The sequence below is a fragment of the Heloderma suspectum genome, chromosome 2 (assembly GCF_057233095.1).
Source record: "Heloderma suspectum isolate Gila_16-S chromosome 2, 16-S_ref, whole genome shotgun sequence".
In the NCBI taxonomy this organism is placed as follows: domain Eukaryota; kingdom Metazoa; phylum Chordata; class Lepidosauria; order Squamata; family Helodermatidae; genus Heloderma; species Heloderma suspectum.
Window position 1 is genome coordinate 308,964,881 of NC_139459.1, and position 25,450 is coordinate 308,990,330.

The 25,450-nt window shown below is 45.5% G+C and overlaps 1 protein-coding gene across 1 annotated transcript in view; it reads left to right on the forward strand.

Moving 5' to 3' along the window:
* FGD5 (FYVE, RhoGEF and PH domain containing 5) overlaps positions 1–25,450 on the forward strand; it is a 223,075-nt gene that overhangs the window by 125,655 nt on the left and 71,970 nt on the right. The window contains exon 6 of the mRNA XM_084832489.1: positions 22,287–22,438. Within this exon, the coding sequence (XP_084688615.1) occupies positions 22,287–22,438 (152 nt within the window). The remainder of the gene's footprint in view (positions 1–22,286; positions 22,439–25,450) is intronic.

Here is a 25,450-nt window from a genome sequence, read left to right on the forward strand (position 1 = left end):
AAGATTTGCATTTAGAGAATGAGGCAATTTTAGGGAACTGGACAAGATGATTAGTGATTCTGTTATTCCTGTGATTCAACTAATAGTGATGGGATTCTTTGGAATATGATCATAAATTAGAATTTCTCCCCCAAAAAGTTCACTTTGAATAAATTTGAAATTAGAATGTCTATGGGTGTATTAAATTAGTTCCACTCTGAAGTTAAACTTTAAAAAGCTGAAGCTTTAGAACATGGCTTTTCTGGTAGAATGTAATCACAAAAATTACTCTTTGATGCCAGTTGGATTTGATGTCAAAGAAAATAAACTGTGCCCCATTAAGTTGTTGAAACTAATAACACTGTGAATTCATGCACTATCGTACACAATTGTATTTAAATGCTGACAGTGTTATCCCTGCTATAGCTGGAGATGTGGTTATTATGAATAATGCTAATAACAATCTCCATTGTACAAAGGATATAAGAATTATTTGGGTCTTTCTTAGGGATGGACAGACTCACCTCTGTCCAAGGCTGTCGGTCGCTCGCTGAACTGCTGCCACCTGCACCTGCTTGCCGCACCGCATGAGCCCCTCGATGGCTTGGCAAGCAGCCAACAAACACTGTGGACATGCCCACTCCTTCTCTGAGCTGCCATTTTGCGCAACAGTGGTGGCTCAGGCATTTCTGGGACGGGAATGTTGCGAAGATAGCACCCGTAAATGGTGATCATTACAGGCGAGAATGGGTCATTCATGCCTGTAATCTTGTGTAGATCACCTTTTATGGGCACAAGCTATGCAACATTATCTTCCCAGAAATGCCCAAACCTCCATCGTTGCTCAAAATGGTGGCTCGGGGAAGGAGTGGGCAGGCTGCCAGATGCTTGCAGACTGTATGGCACCCATGGATGGGCCCAGCAAGTGCTGCGTGGTCCATGAATGGGGTTGTGTGGACCGAGGAGGGTGGGAGTCCATCAGACTCCACCCCCAGATCAAGCGCCTGCAATATCCCTAGTCTTTCTAGATTTTGTGCAATGATGGTAACGGTAGTTGTTACCCGTTGTTGCAGGCAGCCCAGATGACTTCCCTTGAAGTTATGTTTTTGTTGCAGTAGAAATACTGAATTTCCCAAGCGCTCAAATCACAGTACCATTTTCTATCTGATCCCATGAACCTCAGTTTGAGCACAGTGTTGCATAAGATTGGGCTGTTCATCTCAAATACTGTATGTTCTTGCTTTGTGGAATCAGATTGCTTTGTCCCACATTTTGGAAATCTGTTATGCAATCCTACCAATTATCTACAATAATAAAAGAGGATGTCTGTCTGTCTGTCTGTCAGTCCATCTGTCAATGCCATAGCATCAAGACCATGAAACCTAGACACCTGAAACTTGGTATGCTTACTGAGAGGACCCTAGGGGTGTGCACCTCAGAGTTATTTTTTAAATGCAACCTTTAATTTTAATTTATTTAAATGTGTCCATGTGGTTGAAGCCTGCAGTAATATATTCAGCCACTGGGGTAGTCTTCCCTAACAAATACATAGCTTTGCAGTCCACACAGTTTGAAGCCAGGGGAGATTAGTAGACCAAGGGACACATTTATATGCCTTCCTCATCCCTGCTGCTGTGAGGCAGCCCCCTCCCCCCAGGGAAAGGTTGTGGGCAGACCACTCCCTTAGGGGGTCATAGATGTGCCCAATGGCAGGAGCCATGCCTAGGTGTGCCAGAGGGCAGGACTTTACTCAGATGGGGTGAACAAAATGTGTCCAACTCTATCAGCTGTGTAACTTTGCTTGAAGGCTTCATTGTATAAAACTAAGGGCTATTCCAACCTGTGCGAAGCTGGGTCCATTTGCTAATCTGTATATATAAAAGCCAGTTCCCACCATTGTGTCTCACCCTCCCGGCATCCCATCACACTGTAGCTTGACAAAGAAACACAATCCAGGATAGGACGCTGCATATTGAAGCAGGCTTGTTCCTTAACAACAGGGCTTACTCATAGAACAAAACCTGTCTATCAGCTCTGGATAACCCAGACCTCACCACAAGGTAGGGCAGAGCCAAAATGCACCTCCCTGTAATTTCACATTCCCATTTGTAGGCTGCAAAATGGGGGAACCAGCTTGGCAATTTTTCAGGGGATGGAATTTGCGGATGGCCATGGCTTAAATTTGGAAGGCCCTTCAAGAACACAAATTGACTCAAATGAAATAAGGGAACCATTTCCACTCTGATCTTGGCTCTGTATGGCCTGACTGTTCCCCCTTACAACCTCCACCCCGAAGAGCAATGCTATGTGGTGATGTAGTCACTCTGACAAGAGTTGCTGGGGGAAATGATGTATGCCAGCAGGAACTGCCATTTTTTCCTCAGAAGCCCCTGTCAGAGTGATGCCACGTCATATTCTAGCATCACTCTGGGGCAATGGAGGCTGGTGGCTCCGATGTCAGTGAGGTGATGAATCCGTTCCGGGCTTCAGTCAGAACTCCAAAGGAGCTATCAAAGGTGCCTCTGCACCTTGAATGGCTTCTTTGGAGTTCTAACTGGTCCTGACTGAAACCTGGAGCGGATTTACCACCCCACTGACGTTGGAGCCTCCAGTGCTCTAGGGGCTTTAGGGGCTTGAAATTGCCACCAGTTGGCAGCCACTGGGAAAACAACACTAGCTGCACCTGTGTTTAAGCTGTCCACCAATTTCACTCCCTGCCTCCCCAGATTTGCTGGAGAATTTTGCCCCCCTTTTGGTACTGTCCCCCATGGTCCAAATTTTTACCTGAAAGTTCTCCATTGAGAACTTTTGTCTTAGCTCTACCACAAGCCCTTCTCCACCCTTCCCCTCTTCCTCCACAGACTACCTGCCATAATCATGGGCATAGTACATAAATAGCTTGCTTGCAGTACAAAAGGGGGTTAGACTTTAAAACATCAAGACTGAAACTAATATGTTAATACATTGCGACATGTGTTGTTAACATAATGAGATTTGAGCCAGTAATAATTAACTGGAAATGCTTGGGAGAGGTAGTGAGTGATGAGCCAAAGTATACTTTCTTCTGCCTTGGATTTCTTGGACAGTGTTGAAAGTTCTGTTGGACTAATCAAGTGCTTGTTTTGCTAATGAAATCCTTCAATGAATGGGTGAAGTCTAGCTAAATGAAAGGACTACTTTGAATTTTATGATGCCCAAGGCACTTGACAAAAGCTTAGAGGCATATAGCATCTGAGAACAATGGGCTGTTTTCAATTGGCTGATTCATTTATTCTCCTGTTTCTTTATTTTTTCCTAACCAGCAGGTGGGAAAAGAACTTTTTATGGGTCTTTACAGAGGGAACAGGAAGCCAAAATGGCTGTTGAACTGCACAGTGTCCCTCCTTTAAATACATACACGCAAACACACACAGTGTGCCAGTCCCACCTGGCATGTGGCCATATATTTTGCAAAGAGCCTACTGATGCAGTATTTGAAATATGCATTCTACAGTTTGCCAGAGCTTAAGCTCATTGTGTGTGTGTATGGGGGGGGGGTGTATGCGCGTGCATGCACTGAGATCAGGATCCGTGACCTAGATTCCACCCAGTACTTGGAAGATAGCAGACAAATTGTGTCTGTTGTGTTAGACTTTTCTGCAGCATCTCCTGCTAGAAAAACAGGATGAGATATTTAAGAATATTGCTGTACTGTGCAGTGCAAGGCAGCCTCAGTTGTGCTTCTTATTGAATTGCAGAAGAGATGTTGGTAGCCCAAAGTGTCTCTTGCAGAAAAAGGAGAACATAGACTGTTAAGGCTTGGGCCTTGACCAACTTTGAGTCTGACTTCTTTCCGATGGCCCATCATGCTAACAACACTGTATTAGTTGTTGAATCGGTGCACCAAGTACATATGTCAAGAGCTAGTCAGGAAGGTTTCTTGGTAGCTGTCCACACTTGTAGCACTTTCTTCCTATTCCTATTCCTATTCCCAGACTTACCAAAGTCTGAGCCAGATCATTTCCCAGAAATCCTATTAGACCTTCTTAGGATTAGTTTTAGTGGGTATGGATAAACTGATACAGGTAATTTTAATTCAACATAGAGTTGGATCCAGACTTAGTCATGCTTCAAATAGACCATTGAAAGTAATGGACAGTTTAGGGCTCAATCTTGTACATGTTTAGACAGAAAAAAAAGTCGTAAAACTCCTAGCATTCACCAGCCAGCATGTGGTTAGTCTTATGAAACTAACCAACTTCAAACCATGGTTTATGAAGCTGGCTTGTTTCAATAAACCATAGTTAAGATTAACCATACTTTAGGGTTTGGACATAATGCTTTATGGGGTAATTGAAAATGGAAGTGAAAGCTTCCAATCTCCTCTGGCCATGCCGGAAGATGACAGGGGATGGGGCAAGCCCAGTGCTCATTCACATAACGAAAAACCATTGTTTGTTATGTCAAATGCAGTCATTATTCCGGTTGACAAGGCTTGGAGCTTGAACAGCTTTTCAACATGTTCATAAATGATCTGGAATAAGGAGTGAGCAGTGAAGTGGCCAAGTTTGCCGATGACACCAAATTCTTTAGGGTGGTTAAAACAGAAAGGGATTGTGAAGAGCTCCTAAAGGATCTCTCCAGGCTGGGAGAATGTGCATCCAAATGGCAAATACAGTTCAATGTAAGCAAGTGTAAAGTGATGCACGTTGGAGCAAAAAATCCCAACTCTAAGTATAAGATGATGGGATCTGAGCTAGTGGTGACCAGCCAGGAAAGAGTTGTAGTGGACAGCTCGATGAAAATGTCAACCCAGTATGTGGCCACTGTAAAAAAGGCAAACTCCGTGTTAGGCATAATTAGAAAAGAAATTGAGAATAAAACTGCCAATATCATACTGCCTTTATACAAATCTATGGTGTGACCACACTTGGAATACTGTGTCCAGTTCTGATCACCACACCTCCAAAAAGATATTGTAGAGCTGGAAAAAGTACAGAAAAGGGCAAGTAAAATGATCAAGGGGCTGAAGCATCTCCCCTATGAGGGAAGGTTACAACAGCTGGGCTTGTTTAGCTTGGAAAAAAGGAGGGTAAAGGGAGACATGATAGAGGTGTACAAAATTATGCATGATGTGGAGAATGTGGATAGGAAGACATTTTTCTCCCTCTCTCATAATACTAGAACCTGGGGTCATCCCATGACACTGATTGGTGGGAGATTCAGGACAGATAAAACAAAGTACTTCTTCACACAGTGTGCAGTTAAAGTATGGAATTTGCTACCACAGGATGTAGTGATGGCCACCAATTTGGATGGCTTTAAAAAGGGGTTGGACAAATTCCTGGAGGAAAAGGCTATCAGTGGCTACTAGTCTTGATGGCTATGTGCTACCTCCAGTACCAGAGGCACTGAGGCTATGTACACCAATTGCTGGGGAACATGGGTGTAGGGATGGCGGAGAAATCCGCCACGGACTCCAATGAGGCCAGATTCTTTAGAATCCGGCCCCCCAGAGTCCATGGCGCAACGGACTACTCCCCCACCACCACCCTCCAGAATTCTCCCCGGACAGACCCTACCTGCTGCTGGCCAGTCCAGGTCCGTCCACTGCCATCCGTCCACTGCCGCGGACTGCGGATGCAAATGGCGTCCAGCGTAGCCGACACCATTTGCGTCCCTGCTCTTTTTGGTGATAGGCTACGTAAATACTTATGCCATTTGCGTCGCTACTCTTTTCATGAGCCGGCTGGGGAGGATTCCAGGGGGAGGGACAGATCGCCTCCCCCCACCCTGTGGATGCCCGAACCGGAACAGGGTGAGTATTTCGTAGACTCCTACATGGGTGGGAGGTTGCTGTTGCACTCATGTCCTGCTTGTGGGTTCCTGGTCAACAGCTGGTTGGCCACTGTGTGAACAGAATGCTGGACTAGATGGACCCTTGGTCTGATCTAGCATGGCTCTTCTTATGTTTTTATGTTCTTAAGAGGCAGGCTATGTCAGAAGGATCCAGGTGATGTAAATTAGATCAAGTCAAGTAGAACAGGTTGAGTCCGTTAGAACACCATAAGTCAGGTTTAGTCAACTGTAGTCAAGTGAAAGTCAGTCTGTTCATGGTAAGTCAGGACAGGTCAAGCCAAACCAGTTCACAACTGGCTTAGTCTTGGCAGGTTAAGGAAAGCAGCAGTCAGGACCATGGATAGCTCCCAGTGTGCTCAGTTAGCTGAGCTGGAAAAAGATGTTGTCCCAGCAAAGGACTCCATTCAACTGAGGCCTTAAAAAGTGTGGCAGAGCTTGTTCTTCCAGTGGCTCCATCCCAATTGGATGCTAATTCAAAAAGTGTCCATGGCTACTTTTGCAGTCTCGTGCTTCTGCATGGCTGAGGACCAGGAGAAACTGCGGGAGAGAAGGGGGTTCCAAGGGCTTCCCCTGAAGTGCGGTAACCCATAATCCATCTTAATCTGAGTCCTCCTCAGGATGATGCTGAGTGTCAGAAATAGGGGACATGATCGTAATTGACTAATGGACACTTCCAGCATTCATGAGAGAGACAGAGAGATACAAAAGGCTGAAATTCAAATTATCTTGCTTAGGTAAGGAACATGTCATGTTTATGTTCTGTCCTGTACCTAGCATTTGCCTGAACTCTATAAACATGAAATAACAGCTGTAATTTGTAAAGGCAAAAATAGTGCCAGGAACTTGCATTCTGGATTGAATCCCATGAGCCGTTTTGAATATAACAGCACTAGTTCTTTCCTCTGTTTTAAATCTATCAGGAAATTATGTGGACTAAAAAACTGTTTTGTATCTTTTTTTTCTTCTTTTTTGTTTGGGCTGTGTTTTTCAGATGATGGATTTGGAGGCCTTTCAGGTATTGTGATTGATTGGAGTTATTGAGACTGCAAAAGTACTTTACCTTTGATTAATGTTTTCCTGGGACTTTAGCACTTTAGGCAACAGCATAATTTTTTTAAAAAATGGATGTTTATACCAATTACTATTGGGCTTCAGTTTGGGGAAATTAATCATTGCAAGGCTAGCTATACAGGCTACTGGAATTAAATAATTCCTCTGAGAAATAATTATATTCACACACTAATCAAGGCAATTAATGATTACTTTAATTTGCTGGGGATAAATGAGAAAGTAAAAGTGGACTTCCTTGTTATTCAGTAGTCTTATTTAGTACTGTGAAGTAATTTTTGCAGATCTGGGGCATTGCTTTATTGGCTGCCAATGATGTGATATGTGGTGAACTCTCAGAAATAAATCGAGAGTAACTGATGGATGTAAAACTTAGATGGCAGTCAGTTCTTTTTGACACATGCATTACATTGAAGGCTCACACTGTGTATAAAACCTAAGTACCACTGAAATGTCTGTAGCACAGAGGTTAAGCAAATAAGATTGCATATTACAAGGACGCTACACCATGGCACCGGCTTACAATTTTCTAGCAGTTCATTTGTGTGCTCGAATGCCATGAACCATGGGAGAGCCAGATGCATAGGCAGAAAGTCAATGAGAGAAAGTGTTCACTGACCTGTGGCTGTACTGTAAAGCAATTCAAGTTAAAAGAGACAAACCAGTGCTGACCCCAAGATTTGGGAGGCTCTCAGCCATGGTAGCCTCAGTCTCCCCCACCCCAACTTGGAAGAAGTGGGATGTGCAAACTGAGAATTCCCTTTCACTGTATCTGCTCTGGATACTCTGCAAAATGGAAATGGTAGCACTGTTAAAATGCTGTGGGGAGCATTCAAAGGTTGATCCCCCACATTTAATCTGAAATGAGAAAGTGCCACAACCAAGACATCCCATAGTGCTCCTGCTCTTCTGTTTTTGCTCGTACTCTTAGAGGCCCAGAGTGATGGAACCAGCATCAGAGACTGAGTGCATATCTCTTTTACATTTTAGTTATAATGGAATACAGCCTTCCCCAACCAGATGCCCTCCAGATGTGTTGGACTACAACTGCCATTGTCACCATTCCACCAACACAGGGATGATGGGAATTGTAGTCCAACACATCTGGAGGGCACCAGGAAGGGAAAGACGGGGGGGGGGGCATCAAATGCTGTAGAACTCAGAGCTACATCCTTGGAGGGAGAAATCCAACCATGGAATCCTCCACCACACTCCTAGCCTATCCCAGCTGCTGTGGAAAGTTCCACAGCAGCTCTTCCAAGGTTGGAACTCTGGCCTTGCAAGGGGGAAGAAGAGGGAGAGATGGGGATGTGTCAGTGGGCAGCGAGGGAGAAAATGAATTTTGGAAGGATGGGGAGGCAAAAATAGCTTAATCTAAAAGTAGTAGTCAGTTTTAAAATCAACTTAAAACGGCAGCAAAATCACACGCTTAAGCCTGTTGCAGTAGGATATGTTTTCCCTTTCTGTCCAAAAGTCAGTGAAGAAGCGAGCCTGACGAGTCTTCACTGGGAGAATATTCCAGAGCTTTGGCACCACTACTGAGAAGACACTGTCTCTTGTGCTTGCTTGCCTAACAGCCCAAGATGTTGGCAAAGACTATAAAATCTCTGAGGCAGATCTTAAATCCCAGGCAGGTCTATATGGAAGCAGACAGTCCTTCCTCAGCTTGGTACCCCCCAGCTCTTTTGGACTACATTGGCCATGCTGACTGGGCTGAAGGGAGTTGGAGTCTAAAACATCTGGAGGGCACCAGGTTGGGAAAGATTGCAGTAAGGTAACCAGGTCCAGGACCATTTAGAGTAAAGCTGGGCAGATATTTTTGGTCCAGCTTTCTTCAACAATTCAGGGTGGGAAGGCGAAAAGAAAATGCCCCCCCAAACTGGGCTGGGAGAAATTCTGAGAAAAGTTCAGGGATTGTGGCTTTGCTTACTTTAGTTAACTTGGATGAGGTGTCCGGATTTTTAAAAAATTACTTTCTTTTTTCCCTTTTTTTAAAAACAGCACAGCTGTTTGTCACATCACACCTTTTCCATGGTAATTCTGGCTCAACCTCCATGAAACACAGTGGAATGGCTTGGGACCCTTCCAGTGAGCAGCCACACTGTTGTTTTTAAGTAAAAAATAATGATTAAAAAAATACCCTCAGCCACTTCATCTAACTAAAGGGGTGGACAACTTAGGGACGTCCTGGGGTCATTTTTGCCCCCCAGATACCCCCTTCCCATGGGCTACACTGGGCATAAAATAAATAAATAAAATTTTCAGTAGCTGGTTTGCCACCAAAATTTGGTGGGAAACTACTCCATAGCACTAAAAGGGACCTTTTTAGTGCTCCATAGGCACAATGGAGTGCCATTTTGTTTTGCTTTTCATTGTTTTTAAAATTAAATTTGGGGCATGGTAGGGGGCAGTGGGGCGTGCATGCAACCCGTGGACTGCATGTTGCCCAACCCTGAACTAAAGTAGGACAAACCTACCCACACTCAAACATTTCTCAGGCTTTCTCTCCTGACTTCCCTCAAAGCAGCAGAACCTCCCTTACTTTTATGAGGGATGAATGATCCATACAAAAGTGTGTGTGTCGGGGGTGGGGGTGGGAGAGAATTTTAGGACACCTTTAGTTCGTTAGTTTATGTATTTATTTATTACATTTCTATACTGCCCAGTATTTATTTCCTTATTACATTGCTATACCGCCCAATAGCTGAAGCTCTGTGGGCGGTTCACAACAGTTAAAACAATAAAATACAATATAAACATGTAAAATTACAGTATAAAATAAAAAATTTAATAGTGCTTTCTTTCATGGCCAAGAATGGGTGTTTTCTCAGATTGGCCTGGCCTGTCTCATGGGGTATCAAGTAACAGGCCAGACAAATCTAAGATAAAAAAGATCAGAAGTGGCTACACATTTTTGGAACATCTCTCTAGTTCTCTATGATTGCTTGAAACACTGGAAATGGGAAGCATGGTAAACTGGCAAAGTCAAATACACAGTGTTGATGTATGCTGTTATTAATGGCGGAGGGAGCTAGAAAGAAATGTGGAAAACATTTAGGCAATTCACCCACTGCAGTAAAACTGTGGCAGTAGAATTGTTATCCTGTAGAAGCTTCGCTTTTACTGTATGCTTCATATTTGCTGGGGAAAGGAAACGTGGCTTCTGAAAGCACCCATAAAATTTGGAATTTGCTCACTGAAACCAGGAGTGTTTGATTTTGTAGCCTGTCAAACCCAATTTATATTGCTACTGGAAGTGTATGAAGTATAGCATCCTTGGATGAAATATATGGCCACAGTTTCTTTTCTAGAGCATTCTTGTCCTTTCATAGCATGTTTTGCTATGCTACATACAATGACTGGGAAATAGCTGCGTGGAAGGGGGTCCTGCCATTTCTATTACCTCTGCCGAATCTCAGCTTTCAGCGGATTGCTTAAAACAGCTGCGTTCCCCTCCACCAACCTACCCATCAACATTCTAAATTTTAGGTCACTCCTTATACCAGCCTTCCCCAACCTGGTGCCTTCCACATATGTTCCCCAACCTGGTGCCTTTCAATGGCCATGCTGGCTGGGGATGATGGAAGTGGTTGTCCAACACATCTGGAGCACAGCAGGTTGAGGATGGCTGCCTTTACAGAGTAGTTTGGAAAAACACAAATTCCCACCAGGGTTTATTCAAAATGTCTAGACATTAAATACCCTTCATCATGCTAAAAAGCTTGATGGAAATGTTTAAACGTCTTGAATCTTACTAGGATTTGGCCCAGTGAGTAAACGCTGGCATGAGGATCACACGTAGGGCAGTAATGAAAGGCACCAAACGAGCTTCCAGGGTTGTCTGACATCCAGTACCTGTTGCAATAAAGCTCCAGGCCAATGTTCATTTCCTGTGTGGGAATACGTTGTGGTTTCCTTGCAACTGCACATGGATATGGAAACCTGCGTTGTGTCAGGTCAGACTACTCATTGCTCTAGCCTAGGATTGTCTACAACAGGAGCAGTGAATCTCTGGCCCGCCTAATCCAGCCTGCAGAGGCTTGGGCACCCTCACCGAGCCCCGCTACCTTCCCCTCTCCAAGTCCTGTCCCCTGGCCTAGACACTATAGGGGGCTTGGAGACGACGTGGGAGAGGAATCCTCTCGTTATCACTGATCTGTGATAATTTCCTGATGCACTGCTCCCCCTCCCAATGTGATCTTGCCTCTCCCCTTCACATTGGAGGACAGGTAGTGTGCAGAGGAATCCCTTCGTTATCTCCAGTAACCGACTGGAAATAACAAGATGATTCCCCTAGGGCAGGCACTGCACTCCTGCAGGTGCAAGTCAACTGCACTTCTGTCCTGCTTTCTGTTTCCCACACGGGGGATGAGAAACAGCAGCAAAGGAGGCATCCGATTCGGCAGGTGCTTGCAGGAGTTGGTCTTGCAAGCTCTTGCCGAGTCTTTTCCCTTTGCCTGCTTGCCGAGTCTTTTCCCTCTGAAATTAGGACATGGGCATTGTGTGAAGGAGGCACCAGATTCAGCTGGCACTTGCAGAAAGCTGGTCCTGCAAGTGCCTGCTGAGTCTCTTCACTTGCTGCTTGCGGCCCAATTGGGATGCAGACAGCAAGGGAAGGGCCTCAGCAGGCGCTTACAGGACTGGCTTCAAGCATCAGCCGAGTCCCTTTCTCCATGCAGAGAGAAGCACGGAGCTCTGTGCCTCTCTCTGCAAAGAGGCAGAAAAAATGGGTGGGGTGGGGCAGGATGACAGCATGGGAGGGGGCAGGGCCCCACCCCCTTGACATCAGCCTGTGGCTTGATTGCGAGGGGCGGGCAATCTGGCCTCCAGACCAAAATAGGTTCTCCACCCGTAGTCAACAAAGTCCTTCCCATCAACTGCTACTGGAGATTCTCCTTGATTGGGGATGCCATGGGTTGAACCTGGGACCTTCTGCACGCAAAGCAGGGGCTCTGGGTGACAGTCCCTTTACTTTCTGTCACTTCCAAGACAAGGGCAATTTAGGCTGTGATTCTATACCCACTTATGCTGGACTAAGTCCAATTGAAAGTGAGACTTACTTCTGAGTAGACATGTTTAGGACTGTGCCGTTAATTAATTTTTAAAAAATGTACATCCCATCTTTCCGTCACCTTGATGTGCAAGGCATCTTACAGAAAATTTTAGAACTATACAAAAATGCAGCCAAGCATAAAAAATACAGATTAAAAGATGCAACGATAGACAGCAGCAATGAAGTAGATGAGAAACTGGAAACTGACATAATTAAATCTGCCTAAAGGTTTGCTAAAATAATAAAACAATCTTCCTTTGGTGCCTAAAAGGTATTAAAGTCACTGCTAGGTGAACATGACTGAAGGGGGCATGGGTCATCCCACCTTGGGGATGCCAAAACAAAAAGACCCCAGGTTGGATCCGGATTTAGTTATACTTAGAGAAGACATATTGAAATCTATAGAACGTAAGTCAGTGATTGCTGGTCCCATTGGTTCCAATGACTCTACTTAAGCTCGACTAAGTCTGGATCCAAGCCCCTGTTCCTGGGAGCCATTCACCTAACCTCCAGAGGTGGGAGTAACTGGAGCTGGGCCTCAGTTGAAGATCTCAGGAAGCAGGCAGGGTAATATGGCCTTCAGGCACCAAGGTCATTGGGCTGTTTAGGTGGAAAGAGGATCTGTGATGACAGAAGCATTAGAAAGTTGGCTGACTTACACCAGGAGATATGCCCAGAGCCAATGTAGCAGGGTCATATGCTCTCAGCTCCTGCCCCTCCACTCTAATCCAGCCTTGCCCAACCTGGTGCCTTCCAGATGTGTTGGGCCACAACTCCCATTGTCCTCAGTCATGTTGGCTGGGGGATTTGGAAGTTGTAGTCCGACACATCGGGTGGCACGAGGTTGGGCTAGGCTGCTTCAGTATTTCACAGTTAAAAAGAGAGATCTTCTTGTGTACTGATATTACTGCTGCTACCAAGGAGTATTGCCCGAGGCACCTCTGTCCTATCCTTTCATAGGATATACTGTTGAAGTCTCTTCTTTGCAGGTCGTATGTTGCATTCATGTGCTCTGCAATAGTGTGCTCCTCTAGTGGCAAGGTTAGTAAAGGGTACCTGAATGTGCAGTTATTCTGCACAACCAAATGCATTGTGAAATTAAACACACTATTAAACATACTTAAATTGTTTTTCTTTTAACCCTTTAACAGTCAGTTCATTATCTGCACCCTTTTATAGATAGGAATGACCTATGTGGGACTACCTTTGACAAATGCTTGGTAATTTCACAATTGGTCCAGAGTACAGCAACCAGAGTGTTTATTCTAGGCTGGCCTCAAGGAGAATAATATGTTGAAGTTAATGACATTTTCACTATCTTCTAGTTGGTCTCACCGTTTAATTCCAAGTGCTGATTATCACCTTTAGAGCCCTAAGTGGCCTGGGTCCAGGATACATTGAGGATCACGTTCTATCATATGAACCTACCCACACGTTAAGATCTTCTTCAGGGGACCTGTAGCGTGTTCCCTTACTCAGTAAGGCTTACTGTCTGTGGTTCAGTGGGTGATGACCTGGAACACGGGACTCTCAGCAGTGGCACTGAGGGCTATACTATGTGCTGTGTTACATGAGTAGAGTGTAGCCGATTCTAACATTTTCTTTACTTTAGTGTAAATGTGCAGGGGCCCAATTTGGGCTGGTAGTACCACACATGGGGGGGGAACCTTCCCATCCAGCCACTCCCCCCTCCTAAATTCACTCGTCCCCCCCATGTGGGAGCTAAAGAAAGAAAAAGCCACCCCATTGGTGCCAATGGAGGTTTAGCTTTTTTGCTCTGGCTAAATTTAGGGAGGGAAGTGGCTCTGTGGGAAAGTTTAACCCCACCTCCACACACACACAGTGGCCCTGATCCTAAGATCAAGCTTCCATGTGCTTATGCTAAAGTAAAAAAAAAAAAAGAGTTAGGATCATTTACATACTAGACGTTTAACACAGTGTGTAGTTTAACCCTGATATTGTAGAATTTCCTTCCCAGGGAAGTACACTGTGCTCCATTTCGGTTAGTATTCAGACACCAGGCAAAGGCAGTTTTATTTCAGGTGTGTGTGTGTGTGTGTGTGCGCGCACACGTGTGTGTGTGTGTGTGTGTATGTGTTCATGGGAATCGGGGAGGGAAGAGTGGAATTTCAATTTAATTTCTGGCTGGCGGCTTCGTTATGTTTTGCTGCTCAGTTAGCCATGACCTCTGTGTTTTATCTGTGTTCTTAAGATCATTTTACAGTTCCTGTCTTAACGTATGTTGTGGAGCATACAAATTCGTTGTCACCATGTGGATTTTTAATTCAGAGGCAGGAGATAAATATTTTAACTGATAAATACCTGGTTAGGCACTTATTTGGGGGTGGCAGGGCTCAGGGGTTCCATACAATGAATGAATTGGGGCGGGGAGATCCTGGCCTCCAGATACTGTGGAGCTGCCATTTTAAATATGCAAAAAGGGCATATTCTCGGGGGTTGTTGTGTCCTGCAAACCCATCAAGCATGGGTTTTGTGAGGGTTAAAGAAGAACAGACTGTGGATTATGCAAGAGTTGTTTAACCCTCACATAAACTATGCTTGCAGGTTCACACAACACAACAACCCCTGAGTGGGAGTAGCATATTCAACGGGCACCCATGGGTCATGGGAGCTCATTGTGGGTTAAATAATCAACAATGAGCCACGGTGTGAGGTGAACCCCGTTAGTGGTTACTCACAAGTAAATTCCATTCAGCAAAAGTACTTTCTAATGCTAATTGAAACCTTCCTCTTGCAGGTTCAGCCCTTTTTATTGTTTGCCTGCTCAATGTGCCTCAGGAATTCATGCTGAATTGCCCCTTAATTGCCACTTATTTAGATAGCTTTTGTCCCCTATGGGGAGGTATTAAATTGCCTGTACCTTTCTATTTTTGCTTTCCTTTCTTTTATTTTCATTATAGTGAAACAGAAACAGAAATGAAGATAAATTGGTAATTTATTATACCCCCTCCTGCTAGGGATGTTGGAGAATTTCTCCACGAATCTCCGGGAGGCCGAATGCCAACGCATTCGGCCCCCTGAAATTGGTGGAGAAATTCTCCGCCCCCCCCCCCCCGAATGGGACTTACCTTTGGCGAATGTCCCTGGCGGCTCCCAGCAGCGGTTTGGCGGCGGCGGCCGGTCTTCCGACCGGCCGCCACCGCCGCCATTTCCCTGTAAAAACAACAACAACAACAACAAACGTGATAGGCTACGTAAAGATTTACGTAGCCTATCACGGCTAGATTTTCAAAAAACACCGTGATAGGCTACGTAAATCCTTACGTACCCTATCACAGCTGACTTTGAGGGGGTGAAAAAAAACGCGTACGCAAATGGCGGTGCCCATGGGCGCTGCCATTTGCATACGCGCTTCCCCCCTGCCACAGTCAGCCGTGATAGGCTACGTCAGGATTTACGTAGCCTATCACGGCTGACTGCAGGGACGCAAATGGCGGCGGCTATGGCCGCCGCCATTTGCGTCCTGGCAGGAGAAGAGATTCACGGCCAGAGGGACGGGGCGCCCCCCCCGGCCAGAATTTCGGCCGGAGGGACGGGGCACCTCCCCCCCGGCCAGAATTTCGGCAGGGAGGAACGGAGTGCCTCCCCCCCCCACCGCGAAGCAAGCTGCGGGACCAGGTAAGGGACTTTCGTCCATTCCTACCTCCTGCACTGGTGAGCGACAAAAGTTGATTAAATATGGAAATTAAGGGGTATCCAGCACTAGTTCCCCAGCCATGCTGTCCAGGCAAGCAATAAAACAGGTTGGACGTACAAGTAGGAAACGTTCACTTTGAATTTAAAAGCCCTAGCAGGGCTTTGCTGCTGCAATTGGGTTTTGTAGCAAAAACAATTGCCACAAATCAGGTCTGGGGAGAAAAAAACCCATGGTAGGACAAAACAGCAAACAATGGGATGCAGTCATTTAACAGTGATGTGTGGATTCCCCATAAAAAGTGCGTGAAGAAAGGATAGCAATCCAGAGAAAGTTGCTTGTTTGGAAGGAAGCATACATGTACACATACAGGACAAAACCGTGTGACACATGAAAAGGGGCAAGAGGAAAAGTGCCTGTCATGAAAATGTGAAGAAAGAAACAGGATATCCTCTTCTCAGCTGGAATTATCATAGAATCATAGAATAGTAAGGTTGGAAAGGGCCTAAAAGACCATTGAATCCAACCCCCTGCTCAATGCAGGAATCCAAGTCAAAGCATCACTGACAAGTAGCTGTCCAGCTTCCTCTTGAATGCCTCCAGTGTGGGACCTCCCTAGGTCATTGGTTCCATTGCTCTATTGCTCTAACAGTCAGGACATTTTTCCTAATGTTCAGCTGGAATCTGGCTTCCTGTAACTTGAGCCCATTATTCTGTGTCCTGTACTCTGAGATGATCAAGAAGAGATCCTGGCCTTCCTCTCTGTGACAACCTTTCAAGTACTTGAAGAGTCTCCCCTGGCCTTCCTCTCTGTGACAACCTTTCAAGTACTTGAAGAGTCTCCCCTCAGTCTTCTGTTCTGAAGTCTAAACATGCCCAGTTCTTTCAGTCTCGCCTCACAGGGCTTTGTTTCCAGTCTCCTGATCATTTTTGTTGCCCTCCTCTGAACCCTCTCCAGTTTGTTTTCATCCTTCTTAAAGTGTGGTGCCCAGAATTGGACACAGTACTCCAGATGAGGCCTAACCAGTGCTGAGTAGAGGGGAACTAGTACTTCACGTGTTTTGGAAGCTATGCTTCTGTTAATGCAGCCCCAAATAACATTGGCCTTTTTTGCAGCCACATCACATTCTTGGCTCATACTCAGCTTGTGATCGACAACAATTCCAAGGTCCTTCTTGCTTGTAGTATTGTTGAGCCATGTATCACCCATCTTGTAACTGTGCCTTTGGTTTCTTTTTCCTAGGTGCAGAACTTGGCATTTATCCCTATGAAATGTCATTCTGTTGTTTTCTGCCCAGCGCTCCAGCCTATCAAGATCACTTTGAATTTTGTTTCTGTCTTCCAGAGTATTAGCTATCCCGCCCAATTTTGTGTCATCTGCAAATTTGATCAGCATTCCCTGCACCTCCTCCTCCAAGTCATTAATACAAATGTTGAAGAGCACTGGGCCCAGGACTGAGCCCTGCGGTACCCCACTCGTTACCTCTCCCCAGTTTGAGAAGGTCCCATTGAGAAGCACTCTTTGAGTCCGATTCTGTAGCCCACTGTGGATCCACCGGAACATTGTGTCATCTAGCCCACTTTGAGCTAGTTTGCTCATCAGGATATCATGGGGCACTTTGTAAGAAAGCTTTGCTGAAGTCGAGGTAGATTATGTCTACAGCATTCCCACGGTCCACAAGGGAGGTTGCCTGATCAAAAAATGAGATCAGATTCATCTGGCAGGATTTGTTCTTGACAAATCCATGTTGGCTTCGAGTAATCACTGCATTGTTTTCAAGGTGCTTCCAGATGGATTGCTTTATCACCTGCTCCAGAATTTTCGCAGGGATTGATGTCAGACTAACTGGTCAGTAGTTCCCAGGTTCCTCCTTTTTGCCCTTTTTGAAGATAGGGACAACATTAGCCCTCCTCCAGTCATCTGGCACTTCCCCCATCCTCCATGATTTCTCAAAGAGAATAGACAGCGGTTCTGAGAGTTCTTCTGCCAGTTCTTTTATTACTCTTACTCTAGGATGCAGTTCACCTGGCCGTGGAGATTTGAACTCATTCAAAATAATTAGGGGTTCCTTGACCATATGCCTATCAATGTCAAGCTGCAATCCTGCCCCTTCGCCTTTGCCAGGGAGATCATACGCCCTCTTTTGGGAGAAGACTGAACCCAAGTAGGAACTGAGCATTTCTGCCTTTTCTTTGTCATCTGTTATCATTTTGCCATCCTTATTTAATAGTTGAACCACCATTTCTTTCCTCTGTCTTTTAGTATGCACGTTATCTGAAGAAAGCCTTTTTGTTCCTTTCAGCATCCCTCGCTAACCTTGGCTCGTTCTCAGCTTTAGCTTTCCTGACGCCATCCCTGCAATTTTGTGCTACCTGCCTGTATTCTTCCTTTGTTGCTTGGCCTTCCTTCCACTTCCTATGTGTTGTTTCTTGTTTTCAGGTCATCTCTAAGCTTTTTGTGAAGCCACATTGGCTTCTTCTGTTGTCTTCCACCTTTTTTTCTTGTTGGAATGGTTTGTTATTGTGCCTTTAGAATTTCCTTTTTTAAGAACTCCCACCTATCTTGGACTCCTTTTTTCATTAGAGTCGCTTGCCATGGGACCTTACTGATCATTGTTCTGAGTTTATTAAAATGGGCTTTCCTAAAATCCAGGGTACGCGTTTGGCTACACTTGGCTTTTGCTTCCTTTAGAACCAAGAACTCAAGTATAACATGGTCACTTTCTCCCAGAGTTCCCATAACTGCTACTTTATCCACTAAGTCATCTCTGTTGGTTAGGATCAAGTCAAGGATAGCCCGTCCTCTAGTTCCTTCCTCCAGTTTCTGTAGGAGGACGTTATCCACCACACAAGTCAGGAATTTCCTGGAGGGGCCATATTTTGCAGAATTTGTCTCCCAACAAATATCGGGGAAATTGAAATCCCCCATTACTACTACATCATGCTTCCTTGAAACATTGGCTATTTGCTTTTCAAAAGTTTCATCCTTGTCTTCCCCTTGATTGGGTGGCCGGTAGTAGACTCCGACCACCATGTTCCTTTTATTCTTTGCTCCGTTTATTTTAACCCAGATGCTCTTGATGGGACTACCAAGCTCATCCTCCTGTATTTCTGTGCAGAGATATATATTTTTAACATATAGTGCAACTCTACCTCCCTTTCTGTTCCTTCTGTTCTTTTTGAACAAGTTATATCCTTCAATTGCTGTATTCCAGTCATGGGAGTCGTATCACCAAGTCTCAGTTATACCTATCAAGTCATAATTTCCCTCTTCTATTAAGAGTTCAAGTTCGTTCTGTTTGTTTCCCATACTCTGGGCATTAGTATATAGACATCGAAGACCATGTGCTTCATAGTCTGGCTTTCTTCCTACATGTGTCTGAAGACCATTATTGGGTGCTATTAGAGGGGTTCTCTCCATTGCGGTGCATGAGCCTTCGTCCATTGTTACCCGCAACTTTACATCTCCCTTCCCCGTAGGATTCAGTTTAAAGCCCTCCTGATGAAGTTCTTCATGCTGTGGCCAAACACATTCTTCCCAGCCCTTATGAGGTGCAACCCATCCCTTGCCAACAGTCCATCTTCCAGGAAATATAGCCCGTGGTCCCAGAACCCAAATCTCTCGTGTCGGCACCAGCTTCGTAGCCAGTCATTAACCCAGGGTATTTTTCTTTCTCTTTCTGTCCCTCTTCTAACTATTGGAAGGATGGATGAGAAAACTATCTGGGCCCCAAAGTTCTCGAGTGTCCTGCCCAAAGCTTCAAAGTCTGACGTGATTTCTTTGTAGCTCCACTTGGCGGTATCATTTGTTCCCAGATGGATGAGAAGAAAGGGATACCTGTCAGTGGGCTTTATGAGCGTAGGCAACCCTTCAGTCACGTCTCTAATCCATCCTCCTGGGAGACAGCATACCTGGCGAGTCCATGGGTCTTCGCGACATACTTGGGTTTCAATCCCACGCAGTAAGGAGTCTCCCACTACTACTACTATTCTCTTGTTGTTGTAGGCCTTGGTTTCATTGCCTCTTCTTGATAGACCTTCAGCCTCTTGCTCGTTCTCATGCGGGGTCCCTTGCAGTTCTTCCTCTGCAGGCTGTCCTCCAGTCTCATCCTCAAGTACCTGGAAACAGTTCCATAGTTCCACTGCTTCCACTGGTGCAGAGTGGCTTCTAGTTCTTCTGCTCCTAATTGTCACCCTTCTCCAAGGAATATCCATTTTTCCTTGCCTCAGCATTTTGCTTTTCTGCCTCAGCTTGCTGTTGCTCTTCTGGCTTCTGTATTTCACCATTCTGTCTAAAAACTCTTATTCCTTGGAGGGTTGACACTCTTAACTCCAGTCCTCTTACTTTTTCTTCCAACAGTGTAATCAACTTGCAGTTGTTGCATGTGTAGGTCATGTTGATCTCATGAAAAGAAAACAAACATTGCACACACCTTGCAGGTCACCACCACTGGAGAGTCTTTTCCTTCCATAGTCTCTATTCACTTTATGTTTCTAGCTTTCTGATTGTACTGGGATAGCCTGTGTTTTGTCCTCTATTCACTAGAGGTTAACAACAGAGTCCCACTGGTATGGAAGTGTGTGTTAGAAGAAAAATAAATTTTTAAAAATTGTTAGGGACCTCCCCCTTGACCTCTCCTGCCAAATCCCCTGCCAAACTCCGGTTTGCTCTCTCTGATCACTCACTCTCTGGGAGCTTGCTTCCTTGTATAGCACCTAGACCAGCTGGAGTAGCTTCCTCTGCTCTGCTCAGCAAGGAGACAGGAAACAGAGTGATACTGCCCTCCTCCCAGCACCAAATTCCGCCAGTGTTTCCTACCAGACATATTCCTGGTATTACCTAAAGTGTCATAGATATTCCAGGTAGCTTGGTCTATTGCAAGAGTTAATGGTGTTTCTCCATCCAGCACAAACAGCAAAGGAAGGTCAGATCAGGACAGATAATCTTTTTTTGTGGACCCGGAAGCTTTGTAACATCCACATCTGCTGCAGCTGCCATCAGTGAGGAACCGCTGGGAATTTTCAAGCCCCTCACTTTCACAGGGCATCTCTTTTGAGCTGGCTCTTCAGTTAATAGCTCCCACTCTTCCTCCTTCGGTCACTCATTCTTTCTTTCTTGTGCAATAAAATCTCCACACACTTCCATGGTTTACAGGGATGCAAAGGCAGGATTGGGAAAGCGCTGAATGTTTTTTTTTAAGTGATTCCATATGGTCCTTCAGTGCGAGCAGAAGCTTAAAATGTGCTTCCCGTTCCCTCCAGTGTGCACTTATTTTCGTAGACAATGTAGGATCCAGTTATTTTTCTCATACAGATTGGATTGGCAGAAAACAAGAAATTTTGCCTGCAAGAGCCTTAAAGTGGGCCAGAACAAGGAACACCCAGCTGCCTGGCTCAGACTCCTCTCCAAGCATATCCGCTCCAGGGGAATAAAGAGGAGAATTTATACCCATGACTAGTTTTGCAGGATACTGGCCAGGCACAATAGAAATACTCAGCTAGCTCCTCTGCATAAGGCCTACTGTGTTTTGTTACTGTAAGAAGGGCAAACACATTGTTGGGATTTTGATGCAGAATACTAGTACAGAGCACCATGAACATACTGGCTCAGGTTTGGCCTTTCGGGCCGTGTCTTGAGCTCACAGGTTCCCTCCTCCCCCTCCCTTCTCCCTTTATATGCTCTGATTTCAATCTTCACTTCCTGTCTGGGTGGCCACTTAAAAGAGGAAATATATCACACAAAAAAGAGGACACTGGTTTGCATAAAATTCACAAATCGTTATTTATATGGATAGATGTGAATCTAGTCATAATGGGTTGGATCCAGATTTAAGCTGGATCAAGTGCACTGGCGGAAGTGGACTTCCCTGTCCCCTTCTTCTCAGGGCAGCCCCTCCAGCCCCCTGAAAATGCTACACGAAGAGTCAGGAGACCCTACTGAACAGGTGGGGTATCCCCAAAAATCAGGCAGAGGGACCTTTTGTGATGGGAGCCCTTCCTCTTGCAGAAGGCAGATGCTTGATCCAATTACTATACTATAAATTCCTATAAATAGAAATGCAAAACTTCCATAGTGGAGAAGACTGTGTCTGGGTGACCTGTGTGCCTACTCTTGTCTGCTTTCGAGTGCTAAAGTGTTAAATACAAAGGCAAGGAACTGAAATTTGATGCATAAAATTAAGGAAGCTGATGAAGAGACTTCTGGAGACAGATGATGTTATTGTGGTGATAGATAAAGAGAGATGATTTTAGCAGAAAGTTTCTCTTTAGCAATAGCGTTGTGAAAACAACCAACAAACTACCAAATCATTGTCTGACCCAGTCCATTTCTCTCTGTAGTGCCTCAGATTTCACATGACGCACACCTGTATGAACGTGCCTTAGTGCCAAGATTGTGCCCCACCTCAAATGCCTCTCTGAGAGGTTTGTAAGCTGTTGGCTTAGGGTCGTTTGCAGCACATGAGAGGAGTGTATGACATCAGAAAATGATTGTTTGAATTGGCCTTAGCTTGACTGTAGAAAAGTGAGACAACAAGAGGGAAAGACAGCAACATTTGTCAAGAGGAGAAATGACTAAGACATGGACAAGAGTTTTAGCGCTGAAGGACAGATTTGGAAGGTAATAGAAAGGAAGATATGGAGTAGGGTTTGACAAACAGCCCACAGATGGTTTTCTAAATGGTGTGTTCACAGGATTTCCACAAAGCTGTCTTAAAAGTGCTGGGAGATGAAGATGACAATGAGGACGAAGAAGCAAAGCTGACGGAAGGATTGAATGAGATCCCAGAAATCTACAATTTGCACCAAGAAATATTGGGAGAGCTGGAAGAAAAAGTTCTCAATTGGTAAGTGATCTCCCCTCTCCGTGGGGAGTTTGCTGCCTTTCTGTGCTGTGAGGAGACACAGGGAGACCCATTCTCACTGCACAGCATGGAAAAACACCTGAAAAGGGGCACGTGGGGAGAAGCAGGCAGGCCAGATAGGGAAATTCTGCAGGCCAGAGGTTCCCCATGCCTGCCCATTATAACTGTCACAGAAACATGATAGTATTACAAATCCAGATACAATGCATTCAAGCATAATATATCTGGCTACTGAAACGTAGTTCTTTGGTCTCATCTTCAATAGATTCCAGATGTAGTTCTAACTGAACAGCAGAGAAGACACCTTTTGTTGGAAGACTAGGATACTAACACAAGAAAGGAGGTCACAGAGGTCTTGTACAATATCTGTGTAAGGGAAGGGAAAGAGGTAGAATCTACAAATGCGGCAGCTGGGAGGCTAACCAATGCACAGTATTGGGACCATATTATTATTATTTTTTAATTTGTTACACATCCTACCTTTCCTCCAAGGAGCCCAAGGCAGTGTACATGACCCTCCTCCTCTCCATTTTATCCTCACAACAACCCTATGAGGTAGGTTAGGCTGAGAGTCAGGGACTGGACCAGAGTCACCCAGTGAGCTCCAGGGCAGAGTGGGGATTAGGACCCGGGTCTCCCCGGTCCTAGTCCAACACTCTAACCACTACACCACACTGGCTCTCTCTCACAGCTGTCCTGAAAGACCTACACCAGTGGCAAATTGCTTTCCAGGCTCAATTCAGTGTGTTAGTTTTAACATTTAACGTCCCACACTCACTCACTCACTCACTCACTCATTTATTTATTGCATTTATATCCTGCCTTTTTTCCTCCTTAAGGAACCCAAGGCGGCATACATAGTCCTCCTTCTCCTCCATTTTATCCTCACAACAACCCTGTGAGGTAGGTTGGCTGAGAGTCTGTGAATGGCCCAAAGTCACCCAGTGAGCTTTCATGGCCAAATGGGGACTAGAACCTGGATCTCCCGACTCCCAGTCCAACACTCTAGCCACTACACCACACTGGCTCTTAGGGCCTGGCTATGTAAGGGGACTGCAAGTCTTGTTATAATCCTGTCCAGTTATTAGGATCTGCAGGACAGGCCCTCTTGAGGGAGCCATGGTCAGTTTGTTGGGTGCATGTGAAAGGACGTTCTCCTTTGTTGCTCCCAAATTGTGGCGTGTTCTTCCTCAAGAATTATTCTTGGCCTCCACTCCCCTGACTTTTAAAAAGGGTGTGAAGACACATCTTTTTAATTCAGCCTTTTAAATTATGTAGTTGTTTTAATGCTTTAGTGTTTTACTGTTTTTAATATTCTTGGGTTTTTTATTGTTTTAAGGTCTAATTGTATTGAATTGTTGTGCACTTCCTTGATGGCTTTTTAACAATTAAGGCAGCATATAAATGTTAATAAACAAACAAATAAACAAGAAGGGATAAGGTGAAGTATCAACTTTTAAAAGAAATCGAACCTATTTTCCTGCCATCAAGACAAATGCAGCCAACCAGCCATATATTGGGTTGGATCTAGCCTCTGCTTTCTGCAAGAGGAAGCGCTCTGCTCGTGGAAGACCCCTCCACCCAATTTTTGAGGATCCCCCTCCCCTCTACATCTGACTTCTTTCAGCAGGGTCTCCTGACTCTCTGTGTAGCCTTTTCCGGGCGCTGGAGGGGCTGCCATGGGAAGGACGGGGCAGGGAAGTCCACTTCCACCAGCGCAGTTGATCTAGCTTAAATCTGGATCCAGCGCATTGTGTCCTGCCACATAAGTGATCATCCCCTTGCAGTTCTGGGCAATATCAAAAGGTTTATTAAGCCATTGGTGGGTCACCACATCTAGCAGGTGGACTGCATTCAGACTGGTGCATCCCAAGGCGTGCATGCATGCCTGCAGCGGAAACAAGGACTATTCTTCACAAGCCAGTTCCTCCGGAATATGTCGTGAAAAGGTTCAAGGCTAATGAATGGGAATGTCTGTGGGCAGAATTCGGAATGGCACAGCTGCTCTGCTCAGTCCAGGAGCCCAAGGGACTCTGCCCCACTCGTGTGTCCAGGCTGCACCCACCGAGCCGCTGCCCCTGCTTGCATGCCCCCATACTCATTGAGCCGCCTTCACCTACCCTGACCCATCACCGAGTGCCCGCCATTCCTGCGGTCATCATTTTGTGAAAAAAAGGGCACCTCGGGAGCTTCACTAATGTAATATTGTGCACATGGGCAGTAAAGGCCCCATCTGCACATAATTACAGGCAGTGGAGAGGTCAGTTCAATTGCATTAGATTTTCAAAGTGCTCCTTGCAAAAACTGGGGGTGGGGAATCCCACCCCCCCACACCTCTGCCACGGGTCCTTGGGGTAACAGGACCCATGGTGTGTGGGGGGGTGAGTTTCCCTGCCCCCACCCCTGATTTTTGGGAGGAACACTTTGAAAATTTAATGTAAGTGAATAGGTCCATTCACTAACATTAGATTTTCAGGGTGCTCCTTGCAAAAAGCGGGGGTGGGCGGGGGAATCTCGCCCCCCAGCCATGGGTCCTTGGGCTGACAGGACCCATGGCTGAGGTGAGGGTGCCCCCCCACACACACACACACAACACACACTGTTTTTGGAAGGAGCACTTTGAAAATCTAAAGCAAGTGAATAGGTCCATTCACTAACATTAGATTTTCAAGGTGCTCCTTGGAAAAAGGGGGGGGGGATCCACCACCACCCCGCCAAAGACTGTGGTGGCAAGCCAGATGTTGGGGGGGTAGATTTCACCCCCCAAAAGGCCTTTTCCCCCTGCCTGGCTGAAAGATCCCCCTTGCCACCTGCCTTTTAAAAGTAGGGATGTACGAAAGTCACTTACCTTTTCGACAGGGGATTCCCGAAATCCTAATCCGGCCGGCTCCGTGCCACGGAGATTCTGCAGAGCCGCTGGCTGGGGCCGCCCGCAGCCGGACATCCAGCCGCTGGGCAGACTTCCAGGAAAAAAAAAATACAGCGTACACAAAT